Source organism: Zootoca vivipara, chromosome 17 (assembly GCF_963506605.1).
Source record: "Zootoca vivipara chromosome 17, rZooViv1.1, whole genome shotgun sequence".
Classification (NCBI taxonomy): domain Eukaryota; kingdom Metazoa; phylum Chordata; class Lepidosauria; order Squamata; family Lacertidae; genus Zootoca; species Zootoca vivipara.
In genome coordinates this window covers 12,869,946-12,884,522 of record NC_083292.1, presented here as the reverse complement: position 1 = coordinate 12,884,522, position 14,577 = coordinate 12,869,946, and the positions used below count along the sequence as shown (strand labels likewise).

Sequence of the window (14,577 nt, the reverse complement as noted above, 5' to 3'; positions counted from 1 at the left end):
GATATGTTACATCTTCATTGTCAATGTACAGATTTCTCTCTCACACCCCTCCGTACATGTACACGCACCTCGACTAATGCATGTTATCTCCTCCAACAATGCAATTGTACCAAAAAAAGAGATTTGAAACAAGTCAAGCGGAGCATTCCTTGCAGCAAGTGCTGAGAAACTAAATATAGTAAAATTCCAGGAATATGTTAGGGTTGATAATCCAAAAAGTGCTACTTAGCTGTGTGACTCTTAATAATGTCTGAGTTATTCCTCCTAGGGTAATTCCATTAATCAGGCTTTGTAGGTTACAACAATTCTGTGGCATTTGATTCCATTATACAGTACATACATCCTTGGCTTGGTAATGTTCCAGTCAAAGATCTCCCCCTACTGGATTGTTTCCATGTCACATGTGACTTTCACCTTTGAAGCCACAGTGATAGTGAAGACTATTTCTGCAAGTAAGGTGGAGGTCAGATTCTGTATTTTATTGTGTCTGTAGGTCAAGTGAAAAGGCTGACTTGATGGAAGAGTACATTCACTTTACACGCAACTGGTCCCCCACACTCCCATCTTCATTCACACACGACACTTTCCAGGCTAGGAAGTTCCTCTTAGCACCACATTAAAGAAAACATCCCAGATAGATTTTTTTTTTCTAAAGCGGGTGCACCTGTGTGAAGCTTACCAATATGTAGCACTGCAGTAGAGAATTGTTGAGGATGTGGGTTGTAGGAACAGAATACTGACTTTTTTTACTTGAAGTTTGGAATAGGTTACAATTTAAATTAAGCTTACGGATCTTGTCATTGAAAAGACAGAAAATATAGCATTTCAGTTGGTATGGGTTAGTAAAAATGGAGAAAACCATTCATTCATTCATTCATATATTGAACTTATATACCGCCCTATACCTGCAGGGCTCAGGGCAGTTCATAGAATTAAAAATGGATTGGGGGAACATAGGAGCTGGCTTCCTTATATCGAGTCAGATCATTGGTCTACCTAGCTCAGTATTGTCTGCACTGACTGGCAGTGGCTCTCCAAGGGTTCAGACATGGTGTCTTTCCTACCTTTAAACAGTCACTGCTTCCACACAGAATCCTGGGAAAGGTCATTTTAGGATGCTGAGAGTTGTTAGGAGAGACCCCCGTTCCCCTAACAGAGTTCCTTGGGAAGAGGGATTGATTGTGAAACCACTCTGGGAATTGTAGTTCGGTGAGGGGAATAGGGGTCTCTTCTAACAAATCTCAAACACTTTACAGACTGCAATTCTCAGCATTCTTTGATGGAAGCAGTGACTCTGTGGCGGTATAATAGTACTTTAAACATACGGTATGGAGAATATGGCCCTGAAACAAGATTTTTCTTATTTTTTAAAATAGTGGCTGAGTTTCCTATTATTAGCCCCAATTTATTTATTTGTGGGCTCCTCAGTTGTTTTTGTTGAGTTGTGTGTTGCCCGTTTATAACTTTATTCTGTTTTTATTACATATATACCGGTAAATTTCCTTGCATGTGGATTTCAGGTACAGTCGTACCTTGGAAGTAGAACGGAATCCGTTCGACTTCCAAAACGTTCGAAAACCAAAGTGCAGCGTCTGATTGGGTGCAGGAAGCCAATCGGAAGCCACAGAAGCCTTGTCGGACGTTCAGCTTCCAAAAGAACATACAAAAACCGGAACACTCACTTCCGGGTATTGATTGTTCCGGAGCCGATTTGTTTGGGAGCCAAGGCGTTTGAGATCCAAGGTACAACTGTACTTTGGCCAAGAAGTGGCATGAAAAAAGCATGGGCATGAATCATGTCTGTAAAGGCCGTCATGCTGTTTTTTATCCAGTTAAGAGATGAACCTAATTTAATGAAAATTTGACTAGGGAGCTCCTGGCAAAGGAAGTTAAAAGCTGCGTTTCTCGTTTCAGGACCCACATGCAGGATCTTCAAGAAGTGACTCAAGATTTGCATTACGAAAACTTCCGGTCAGAGAGGCTAAAGCGCACCGGCAAGTGAGTCTCCTTTTTGAGTTGTGCTTTCTCCCTTATGACTTCGCCCAGCCTTGCTCTTAAAAGTAGCTTCAGAAACAACCCCCTCCCCAACTCCTGTATCTGCTGATCTCATTCTCGTAACCTCTCCCTTCCTTTTCCTAGCCTGAAAACACACATGGAAACCAAGGGGAAGGGGCTCCTGTTTTAAATTGCTTCCTCTGTGTTAATTAACGGGAAGAAACCACTGATCCAGCTAGGATGGGGTGTGTGTGTGTGTGTGTGTGTGTGTGTGTGTGTGTGTGTGTATTTTTGTGTGTACCAGCTAAGGGCTTTGTGAAATATCACATCTCTCTCCCCCACCCAGTATTCATTCAGTAATTTGGTGTAATCTTTGGGTTGTATCCAAACTTGTCTTGTTTCTGCAAGCACTGCCACTTGCTCAATGAAAAATCCACTCCCATGTGTCCCCCAGATCTGTCCTGATCCTCTGGAGGTGTCTTTAGGTATGTACAAATGGGTCAACCTTGTCGGATGCAACCCTTTATTCTTATGTTGCCCATTTGACTTGGGACGTTTAGATAGATATGGGGAATATGCATACAAACATTGAAATCTGCCTTATACTATGTCAGGCTGTTTGTTCATCTAGCCTTGTTATGCCTGTTCTGTCCGGCAGCAGCTCTCCAGACTCTTGGCCAAAATCTTCTCCCAGTGCTGCTCCCTGAGATCCATAATCTAGGATTGTAGATTATGTATGATTGTAGATTACAGTGTACACACTGTAAGCTCTGTGGTACAGTACATGCTTTTCATACAGAGAGTCCCAGGCTCAGCCACTGGAATCTCCAGTTAAAATGGCCTGGGTAGCAGGATATGGGAAAGCCCGAGTCCTTAGAGAACTGTTGCCATTGTAGACGATAGGTGACAATTAATCTGACCCGGTGTAAGACCCGTAGATCTCACAGCAATTCCTATACGTCTTGCACATATCTCATATATTTTAAAACAGCATGCACAGATGGTCACAGTGGACCGCGTTCAGAGTCCCCATTTGCAGACTGCAGTGGAAAGGCAAAGGGCTGTTTTCACACATGTTCATCTCTTGATGATGTCAAGTTGAGACCTGTGTGCCTGAATGAACCGTCCCCAAATTGAACACCATATGGACAGAACTTTTAAATACCCTCTCAAACGCAGTGTGTTCAATGCTGTTATAACTCACTAATTCAGCTGTGGCATGTTGAGTGCTGAGGAATTAGTCAAGTGGTGTTCATGCCTATGTGAACCAACCCCTGTGAGGCTTTGATCTTCAACCTTCAGAAATGTAGTGCCAACAATTCCTGATCAAGAATGTCCCAGCTTTCTTCTCTCTGTGTTAATTTTATATAACCAGGCACATTATCTTGGCTAAAAAAAAGTCTTGATTCCTTTTCCTGATGCCACTTTAAACTCACTTCAGTCCCTCTATGTGAATATTGTGCCCTTGACCATTCTGTTTTTAGTGTGTGAATCTTTTCTGTTCGTGTTGCGCCTTTCCTGACAAAAAACCTTGTTTCTCTTTGATATCGCTCGGCGCGAGAGTGCAGAAATATTTCTAGTTAAGGAAATGACTCTGTGTGTCTGGGCTGGTTCTTTGTTTTATAACTTGGTGCCATAGGGTGTGGGTAGGGGGGTATGCAGAGGAAATGGCTCCACTGAAGTGTAGGACAGATTTAGGGTGTAAAAATCCAGGAAGTTCTTTATACAAAACAAGAGTGAAGAATGAGAAGGTGACAGCTGCAAAGCTGCCTGGGCTTGAGAAAATTGCAGAAAGGCAATTCCTCTTTTGCATTTTTGGAGAAGGGTTACAATATGGAAACTCAGGTCAAATCATTGTCTGAATTCTAATTGGTTACATCTGCAGCAGCCAGTAAATGAATAAAACAGTTGTCCTGAAGCAAAAAGCATATTTCTTTGCTTTTAGATCAGATGACTCCCAACTTGCATCAGCCTCAACCATCATCTGGGATGATGAAAGTTATAGTTTAACAACACCCCTGTTTTTAGATAATGCGAGGCTTAATCCCAGAAGAGACGTTCCCACCGTAAAGGAGGAAATGCCTCTTCTAAGAAAAAAAAGAAAAGAAGGTTTTTGACACCTGCATATTTGCAAGAACTTGCATTGAAAATACGTATTATTATTTTTTTATCTAAAATAAAAAAATTCCTTCAGTAGCACCTTAAAGACCAACTAAGTTTTTATTTTGGTATGAGCTTTCGTGTGCATGCACACTTTATTTTTTTATCTGTCCGAGTAAAGGAGCTAGGTTCCCTCCCCCCAGCTGAACAAATTATTTTTAAGAGAACCAATTTGTCTAGTTGGTTGCATAATGTTTCAGCTGGAGATCTGAACCCTTGTCTCTTAGTACTTGTGGTGCTAATGTGTGCTTCTTGTACCTGACAGGCCTGTTGAAGAAGAAGTTGTGGACAAAGACAGGATCCTTCAGCAGAAGGAGGCTGAGGTAAGCTTGCGAGCAAAACTAAGTTAACATCTCATTAGCAGCGAGGCGCTTGGCTGAGTTAAAGACATTCTGAATGAGCGCTAACAAAAATAAAAATAAATCCATTTGAGTACAATCGTTATTTCTGGCGTCAGAAGAGCCCTGTTGGATCAGACCAAAGGCCCGTCTTGGTCTAGCATCCTGTTCTCATAGTGGCCAACCAGATCCCTCTGGGAAGCCCAGAAACAGAACTTGAGCGCCATAGTCCTCTTTCAACTGGTATTCAGAGGCACATTCTTTACTTAAAAACATTTATATACGCTTTGAATAACTCTTAAAGAGGCGTACAGTCTAAAAAAAAAGAAAGTGTATATCACAAAAACCAAAGCACAACCTGAAACCAGTAAAACAGCATTATATAAAAAGACACACACAAGCACATGCAAATGAATGAATTTGTCTCCTGTCCTTTTAAAGCCATCCAAGTTGGTGGCCATCGGCACACCTTGTGGAAGTGAATCCCACGTGGCGCTGTGGTTAAACCACTGAGCCTAGGGCTTGCTGATCAGAAGGTCAGCGGTTCGAATCCCTGTGACGGGGTGAGCGCCCGTTGCTTGGTCCCAGCTCCTGCCAACCTAGCAGTTCGAAAGCACGTCAAAATGCAAGTAGATAAATAGGAACCGCTACAGCGGGAAGGTAAACGGCGTTTCCGTGTGCTGCTCTGGTTTGCCAGAAGCGGCTTTGTCATGCTGGCCACATGACCTGGAAGCTGCACGCCGGGTCCCTCAGCCAGTAAAGCGAGATGAGCGTGCAACCCCAGAGTCGGTCACGATGGACCTAATGGTCAGGGGTCCCTTTACCTTTACCTTTTATGCGCTCTATGAAGCCGTTCTTCCTGTTGCCTGTTCTGAAATGCCCTCTCTTCTGCTTTATTGGATCATCCCCTAATTTTAGTATTGTGAGTGAGGGCCTATCTGCCTTCTTCACACCACTCCACACCTGTGTCACGTCCGCCTCCCTGCACCTTATTCAGCTTTTTTTCTAATATGAAAAGCTGCAAATGTTGCACCTCTTTTTTTCATAAGGGAGCTGCAGCCTCTCAATCATTTTGGTTGTCCTTTGTGGCACCTTTTCCAGCTCTATGATGTACTTTCCGTGGTGCAGCCACCAGAACTGTGCACGGTATCCCATATCCTTGCCCGCTCCAAAAGTGTGTCCCATTGTGTATTATTCCACTTCTGTTTGATAGCTAAGCATCTGGCGCCCACTGCTGGCTGCTTCTGCTTGTCACAGCCACCTATCTGTTTACTTCAAATAAGTAAATCCTTTCACATCGAATGCTAGCATGTCAGCAGAGAAAAAGCCTTGCAGTCCAGATTAATTTTTGGCATGCTGGTTTCCCCCCTGTAGGAATCTTTCCCTTTCTCCCCAACTCTGACCCCCAAGGTGCGGGAACATTTTGTCAAGGTGAAGTGGTTAAGCCTAGATTCAGGTGTGAAAACGAGGCCTAAGACAAGTTTGTTAATAGCTATTTTGGGGTGAAGTTGGCCTCCAGTTAATCAATGGGGAAGCCTTTGTTTTATCTATAGTTGATTAGGATTTTCACATTGTTACAATAAAATATTGCAGTCCCTTATTACCTGTCCCCCTCCCAGTTCCTCTACCTCCCTCAGCCCTTGTGTGTGTGTGTGTCCCCCTCCCTTTTTAATTACAGCTTCTTTTCATTTTGGTTGTTCTTTGTTTGGCGTGTCAGGCTTGCATGATCAGATAAGGGTTAATGCCGTTTTGGGGTCTCAGGTTAACAACCATTATTACATTGGAGACATTTCCCTTCCTGCATTGTCCCTACCACTGCTTCTAGTTGTGTAGGTATTAGTTCCTGAACTGCACTCCAAATTTCTTGGAAGCTTAGCTTCTTGCGCAGTTTATGGAGCAGGATTTTATCAAGGGCCGCTAATGGCAGGAGGTCTTGTTGGAGGAAGCCTTTGTAAACTGTAAAGCTTTTATTTTCTTTTGAGCCTGCTAGCTTCCCCTGAACGATGTAATGTTTGTTAAAAACATTTAATCCCACCATTTCTCAGTTGCTCGGGGTGATCCAGATGGTTCTTCCTTCCCTCCCCCTCTGTCTGCACAGCAGCCCTGTGGGGTAGATTAGGCCAAGATTGGCCCAAGGTGACCTAGTAAACTTCACGGCCGGCAGAGGCGCTGAACCTGAGTATCTTTGGTTCCAGTCCAACACTAACCATTGCACCACTTCGGCTGTCCACATATTTTTTTTGGGGGGGGGGGGTCAGGGCTACTTCTGAAATGTGGAGGAGGCGAGAATCTTTCTTCCTGGGTGGACTTCTCAAAGAGTCTTTGCCAAGAGTTTGACTTCTGAGTGGAGTCTGAGTCTTTAACTTGGCTGAATGTAGCAGCTGTTAGCTTAACCTACCATGCAAGATGCCGTGATAATATTGATGTTGACTCTCCTCTTTCCTGCTGAGTTTCCCTGTTCCAGGGTATTTGGCAACTGTCAGCAAAACAACAGAGAAGCAAACCACCCGTCCTTTTCACCTCTTGAACTCTTGCGAATGTATTTCCAAGCATATAAATATAAAATGTACAATGAAATAGGATGAGCGTATTAAGAATGCACATTTAATGTGCAAATGCAGAAATCGAGGACGCTTGGTGAGATGGACGGCTCCCTTACCCTCTTTTCTACAGCTACCCACTAGTGCAGACAGCGAGCAGATTCCCCACATGGATGGGGAATCTGTGGCCCTCCTAATGTTGCTGGACTGCCATCTCTTCATTAACTCCATAGTGCTGGTCTAGCAAGATCTGGAGGGTTACAGGTCCCCCATTCTTGTGTTAATAGGCCCAACACCCACTTTCCTGAAAGTCTCATTATGAAAACTTAAAACTGAAAGCAAGCAGACTTCTAGACCTTGTGGTTGGAATGTCATGTATAATTGCGTGCGGACAAATCGGGGCTAGGGAACTGGATCCGGGCAGCACTCTGGATCTGTATTGCTCACACCTCCCACAGAACTAATTTGATAGGTAAGCAGGTCTGCTTGCCTGTCAATTGTGACATAAGGTGACCCATTTTTGCATAGTGTCGTGCACTATGCAAGAAGTGAAGTATCAAAGCCTGCAAAGAGCCTTGTGGTACCTTTAAAGGACTAGCAAATTTATTATGGCAAAAGCTTTTGGAAGCTGAAGAACCTAATGTCTGGATCAGGTCCAGCATCCTGAACACCCAGTGGCCAACCAGATGCCTAAGGGAAGCCCACAAGCAGGACCCAAGCTTGACAGCACTCTCCCCACTTGTGATTCCCAGCAACTGCATATTTAGAGGCTATTTGCTTCTGACAGAGGAGGTAGTACATAGCTATAATGGCTAGTAGCTCTTGATAGCCTTCTCCATTGGATTTGTCTAATTCCCTATTTGGTGAATTTGCCTGGTTGGTGGCCAACACTACTACTTTTCCTAACCTTGGTTGCAAACACTGGATTGAAGCAGACCAAGTCTTATTGCACAAGTCCACTTCATGAACAGTTGTCCTAAACTGCCAGGTAGGCACTCATCTGGGTAACCAGAAATAACAATGAAAGTAGTGAAGTTGGCTCCCAAATCTTGGAATGTTAGGAAGCTGTTAACCGTAGTTTCCAATCTGCGTGTAATGGGAAACCATGGTCAGCCACTGCTTCGTGGTATGTTTGCTGCTCAAGCAGAGTGACAACAATGGAGTGGCATATGGATCCATGCTACTCATGTATATCCTGCCTTATTAAGCCAGGATTCCATTACAGGAATGAGGCCAGTGCATTTAAATGTTTCTTTTTAGAAGGGATTAAGTGACCTTCTCTGTCCCTTAGTTTTGAATTTATATACAAATATACATTGAAGGCCTTTGGCTGTATTTGAAGGGTGAGCCCCTTGTGAGATAGGCCTGCCCTAAACAGCTGCCCTTTTAAAGTTGCGGAGGATTGGACGGATATTGCAAGAAAACAAATGTGTGTTGAACTTCTGCTGTCTGTCATTTCTGTTAAGAACTGAAGAGGCTTTGCTTAGTCTTGTGCAGATAAGGTGGCACGAAATCTCTTTATCTCCAAAGCAGTCTGCTGAGGAGTGGAGCTGGGGGAGGACTGGGGGGTTAGGGGGCAAACCAGAGGAAATGGGTTTACATTCTTTGGCCTTTGCTGAGAACACAAACATCAATTTCCCTTTCTGTTTTTACATTCTGAGGAGTAATGATGCTTGAAGTTCTATTTACAGATTTGCAAGGTTTACATAACCCGGGGGGGGGGGGTGAATTCTTGGGCAGGGGGCAGGTCCACCATTATCAAGACATCACTTCTGCTAAATAATCATTATGGATTTTATCAAAGGACACTGTCTTTGGCTGGTTGGAGCCATTAATCTCTTGCCTGCTTTCTTCGACCGTGTTGCAAGATCATTTCGGACATGTGTAGATTTATTTTTTGCCCTCCCACCGGCAGCTGGCTTTTGTTTTCTGAACTGCCTTTTTTATGCCTTTTCTCCAGATACAAAACTAGTTGTGTCTGCAAAGAAGGATATTCATAGAGAGACTTGGTAGTGTGACTACCCTTCTGCGGATCTCAAGGTGCCATCAAGCACATTTCTGCTATCCTCCTTTGGTCACTTTAAGAAGGATATTTGAGCTTCAAATAGAAATACGACAAGCTGTGTCTTTTGCATTTCATGGCCTGTTTACAATCTTATTCTGTATATACATACTGAGCTACTTTGCATGACACAGTAAGCCAAATCATGGTTTAGCAAGTGCACACAAGTGTGTGGGCTCCGGGAGAGGAGTTCCCCTCTGGACCTTCTTACTGCTAGGTTTAGCTAAGCCAAAGATTGGCTTTATCCAAGCCAGTTCTCAGAGTTAAGATGGCTCCTCAGTGGCCACCAGTGGTGGTGGGACTGGCAGGGTGACCAACAGTCGAAGGAACCAGAGCAAGAATAGGTGTAGCTAGAGTCAATGACAAGCAGAGCCAACTCATTCTCGTTTTGTTGTCATCTACCTCAATGCTGAGTTCTATAAGGGCTGAGACTGAGGAGGAGGAAGCAGGTGTTGGCATACTGAGGGAAGACTCATGTTAGTTAGTGGTGCAGTGCCCCAGTCACCCTATGGACTAGCCTCCACTGCTAACCATGAGATGTCACCAATGTTTGTTTTTGATTCATGCCTCCATCAGTGTGGATGCCAGTCCACCGAATCTTCTGTTACTGTAGACTTGTTAGTCTTCACTGTGCCATAGGATGCTATATCTACTATCCTTGTGTCTTACAAACAATTAGCCTCCTTGTGTGTTACAAACAATTAGTCTACTTTTTCCGCAATGAAAAAATAATAGGGTTGTTTGTTTATGTCTGATTGAACATTAATCGTGTTGAAAAATGCTTGTGTGTGTTGGCCATTCCCATGGCTTCTCTAAGGTGCCACTTTGCCGCTGTTCGGATCTGCACCTTTTCCACATCAGTGCTTCTCTCCCCATGCCTTTAGGCCCAGTACGGCAGTGCTTCAAATAGTCTCTTCATCCACATTACCAGAGACAGAGCAACTCTTCTAGGTGAAGTTCTACCAACATTTTTTTGGTGTGTGTTTGTGTGTGCCCACCATGGCACCACACATGTTGGCATGCTCACCTGTTAGATCAGGCACCCCTGAACTGCGGCCCTCCAGATGTTTTGGCCTACAACTCCCATGATCCCTAGCTAACAGGGCCAGTGGTCGGGGAAGATGGGAATTGTAGTCCAAAACATCTGGAGGGCCGAAGTTTGGGGATGCCTGTGTTAGATCATACACTTGTTAGGTAAGCTTTCCCCAAGCTGGTGCCTTCCAGTTGTTTGCATTCCAGCTCCCTTCAGCAGCAGCTGGTAAGGCCAGTGGTCAGGGGTGATGATAGAAATTGTAGTCCAATAACATCTGGAGAAGGTTGAACTAGGACAGAGGTGTAGCCAGCATGGTGTTCTCTGGATGTTCTTGGGTAATTTGTACCAACCCTCCTCAGCATGTCAGATGGCCAGTGATTGAGTTGTGGTATAAAAACATCTGGATGGCCCATGAACTAGAACAGAAAGTCTCAAAGGCCACTCACTACTAGAAGGTATCATCCTATAGCACTCTGATCTGAAGACTGACCTTATGTCTCTTGCCCAACATTATACACCTGGATTGAATCATTTTCTCTCTTTGTTGTGTGCTGCATTAGCTTCTTAAAGTGGTCTTCGTTTTGGAAACTAACCGACATTCTAAACCAACGCAGAGCAGCTCGCAAAGAAACAGTGCTTAGTTAGCAGTAAACATAGTCTGTAATTTAACACGCATGGCTGTACTGTGTGCACGTCAATTTCTATTTTCCCTCTTCGGCCTCACTATATATCCTATTTCTAGAAATGTTGCTTTTTTGATATTGCAGATTATTAAACCAAAACAAACACAAGCCTGCACTGTTTTAAGGAAGCCACAAGGGGGAGTAATGTGGTACAGACTTGGCCGCTGCTAACTCCCCAAGGGCTGATAAATAAGTAGATAATGTAGGAATTTGGGAAGCCAGAAGATAATATTTAACATGAAGCAGTAAGCAGAGCAGGGGCAAAAATATAAAAGTTCAATGTGAAGTGAAATTATTCACCCTTGGAGAAATTAGCACTGATAGAAGATGAATAACAGAGGAGTTAACTGTGTTAGTCTGTTACAACAAGATCTCCAAGGTGCATTTATGACGCTGCTGGTTTTAACAAGTTTAGGGGGCTTGCTTTTTGAAATGCAGTTGATTATTACATTTGCAGTTGCACAAAGCATTCATGCCACAGTTGATCTGCAATGAAACTCTCTTCTCTTGTTTGCATCAATGAGAGGTGTTGATTTGATTCTGCTGTTTAGGATGTGGGGTCAAGAAGATAACCTTGCTAATTCTGAGAAATGCATGCCAATCAGAACCTGGTGATTAGAAGCTATGGGACTCCCCAGTCCTGGCAGACTGTAGCCCTTTCCATGAGTTCAAAAGATAGGGTGTGGGCATAAAGTGTGTAGGAGGAATGGACACACCTTGGTTGTTGTCCCTGCTGCACTCCAAAGTTATTTCCCAGTCTCAAGGTATCCTCTTGGGGCAGAGGGGACAGGGATGTAGGAAGGCACCGTTTTCTGTTCTGCCTTGTAGTCATCACATGCAGCGCTGTTTCCGTTCTGCTGCAATTCATCTTCCACCAAAACCCATGTTAATATGGTGAAATTATGTAAGTGATTTATGCAATTATGTATTGTTTGTGGACTAAAGCAAACGCAACAGCAAATGCCAATTGCCTTTGCTGGGTAGATTATTACTGTTCCAGACAGGAGAAATGAGCAACCTGCTGGTAATTTCCTCTCCCGTTTCTGTTTTCATCAGAATTCGCCGACATCCATAGTAGGGGGTGAGGGTGGCGCCTGCACATCTGCTCCCGAACACACGCTGTGTTTACAAGCGTTCAAAGAATGCATAGACAAGGCTTATCATTAGCAAGATCCAGATCTGCTTAAAAGCTGCCGGCGTGGGAGGATGGACCACAGCATGTCCTCCGCCTTTGCCTTCTCATTTGCCTTGTCTTCTAGTGCAGGGGCGGCTCACCTTTTTTTTTGGCCCAAGGGCCGCATTCATCCTCGGCCAAGCCCTCCAGGGGCCACATGCCAGTGTTTGGCATGGCCCAAATTGGGTGTGAGCTCCCCATGCCCACCCCCATGCTTCTGCCTTAGCCGATCCATGTAGATTATCAGGGTGGGGAAAATTTATATCCTTGTTACGGAGCTGGGCTGAATAGACAGGTGCCACATGAGCACTGTGCTTACTTCACAAAATGAAAATATTCCTTTTTTTTAACCATAATTTTTATTGTTTCTTCATAAATAAACATAATCAAATATTCTTACATAGTCACAACTTAAATTGAAAAGTATATCCCTGATTATACCTTTTTAGGGATATCTCCTTTAATTACAACATATTTTACATTTGTTCTGCCGAACACGGCTTCCCCTTTCTCCCATCCTTGGTTTTATTAATCAAATTTTTACGACTTGCGCTCATATAAAACAGAATCTTGTTAGTGTTCTTACATCTTATCGTCTCCTATGTAATCTCCATTATTTACAGATGCAGGTATCATGAAGTCACAAAAGATACAATTGGTGTTTCGCAGTGTGTTTTAAGATATTCCGTAAATTTTCCCCATTCTTTCTCGATTTTCTGATCTTTTTGGTCCCTTACTCTTCCAGTCAGCTTAGCTAGCTCTATATATTCTACAATTTTCTCTTTCTAGTCCACTATTGATGGTACCATAGTGGATTTCCATTTCTGGGCTAGGAGCACCCTGGCTGCTGTGGTGGCTTACATAAATATTCTTACATCTTCTTTTCTTATTTCCTTCCCAATTAAGCCTAACAAACATAGTTCAGGTTTCTTTGGGAATGTGTATTTTAACATTTTTTTTAACTCATTATAAATCGCCTCCCAAAAGGGTTTAACTATTTTGCATTGCCACCACATATGAACTGAACATATGAATATTCACCACATATGAATATGAAAATATTCCTTGCTGTCGCAGCAGCAGCAGCAGCAGCAGCAGCAGCAGCAACAACAACAACAATTTATTATTTATTCCCGCCCATCTAGCTGTGTTTCCCCAGCCACTCTGGGCGGTTCCCAACAGATTAAAAACAGAATAAAACATCAAATATTAAAAAACTTCCCTAAAGAGGGCTGCCTTCAGATGTCTTCTAAAAGTCAGATAGTTGTTTATCTCCTCGACATCTAATGGGAGGGTGTTCAACAGGGCAGGCACCACCACCGAGAAGGCCCTCTGCCTGGTTCCCTGCAACCTCACATCTTGCAGTGAGGGAACCGCCAGAAGCCCCTCAGAGCTGGTCTTCAGTGTCCAGTTCCAAGCCCTTTTGGAGGGTGAGCTTAGCCACCCTTGCTCCACAGTGGCCACCGAGTTGCCTCAGAGAAGCCCAGAGTAGGACATGAGTACACTGGCTTCAGTGAGTCTTTGGTGGCCTGCTGTCTTTCATACCTGATGGTGCAGGGCAAAAGCTTCTAATCTCTGCATTGGTTCTCATGTAGCAAGGGACCTTTCTGAGTTGTCTGTTCAGAGTTCTTAGATTCCCCCTGCCTTGCCCACCAGAAGGCTTATTTTAAGGTTTTCTAAATTCTTGTTCATTTTGGGGGGGGGCGGGGGCGGGAGGGGACGGACAATAATTTTGCATCCTTTATTGTTCAACTTGTTCTAAATACAAAGAGGGGGGATGGAACTGTTGTCCATAAATAGCAGGGACGCAGCAGCTTGTCACACTTGAAGAATGTCTCTTTTATGATGCCCAAAGAAGTCCCATGGAAAAAAAAAGTTTCCCGCGGGAGACTTGAAAAAAATAATAACCATTAAGCCTGGCTTCTGATTGTGTGTGGGGTTTTTTTTTTTTTTGAGCCTGTGTGCAGAGAGATTAGTGGCTAGTTAAAAATACCTAGAATACCAAAGAGTGCATTTAGCATCGTGGGAACATCTTCCTGTTATTGGCTTCTGCACGGCCCTGAAACTTCTCTTGGTCCTTCACTCTACAATCCTCTGCTGGGTTTTATTAGTTAAGAGGTGGCTATTTCTGTCTCTCTCTCAGTTTTAGTTGGCTAAACGGCTGACAGGCTCCTGGTTGTCTCCTATTTTTTCCTTTCCTTTTGTCCATAGTAGGGCCTTGCATGATCTACTGGAAGAGTCTTTGTGGCTCAGTTGTGCTGGACAACTAGTCAAAATATGCCCTCCATCAAATAAATAGCCGCTTGTACCCATGATGTATAAGACTAGAAATGTATGCAGTTCATTAGAATGTTTTATAATATAAACCATACAGTCCCATTATTGGGGTGGTAGGGGAGGGGTGGTACCTCTGGTGGGGGTCATGCTCCTGGGTTAGTTTGTCCACCTTGCACTCAGATCTCGCATGTGGCTTCTAGAAGCTGCCAGCATGTGACAGCGGCTACACCCCAGGAATGGCTTGCAACTGGCCAGCTAAACCAGGTGAGGGTAGCTGATGGGTCTCAAACCCTCAGTGAGTTAGGGGCTTCCCAT

The 14,577-nt window shown here is 43.8% G+C and overlaps 1 protein-coding gene across 1 annotated transcript in view; it reads left to right on the top strand.

Moving 5' to 3' along the window:
* LOC118075694 (septin-2) overlaps positions 1-14,577 on the top strand; it is a 63,121-nt gene that overhangs the window by 31,731 nt on the left and 16,813 nt on the right. Inside the window, exons 10-11 of the mRNA XM_035097841.2 lie at positions 1,915-1,998; positions 4,421-4,478. Coding sequence (XP_034953732.1) covers positions 1,915-1,998; positions 4,421-4,478 — 142 coding nt within the window. The remainder of the gene's footprint in view (positions 1-1,914; positions 1,999-4,420; positions 4,479-14,577) is intronic.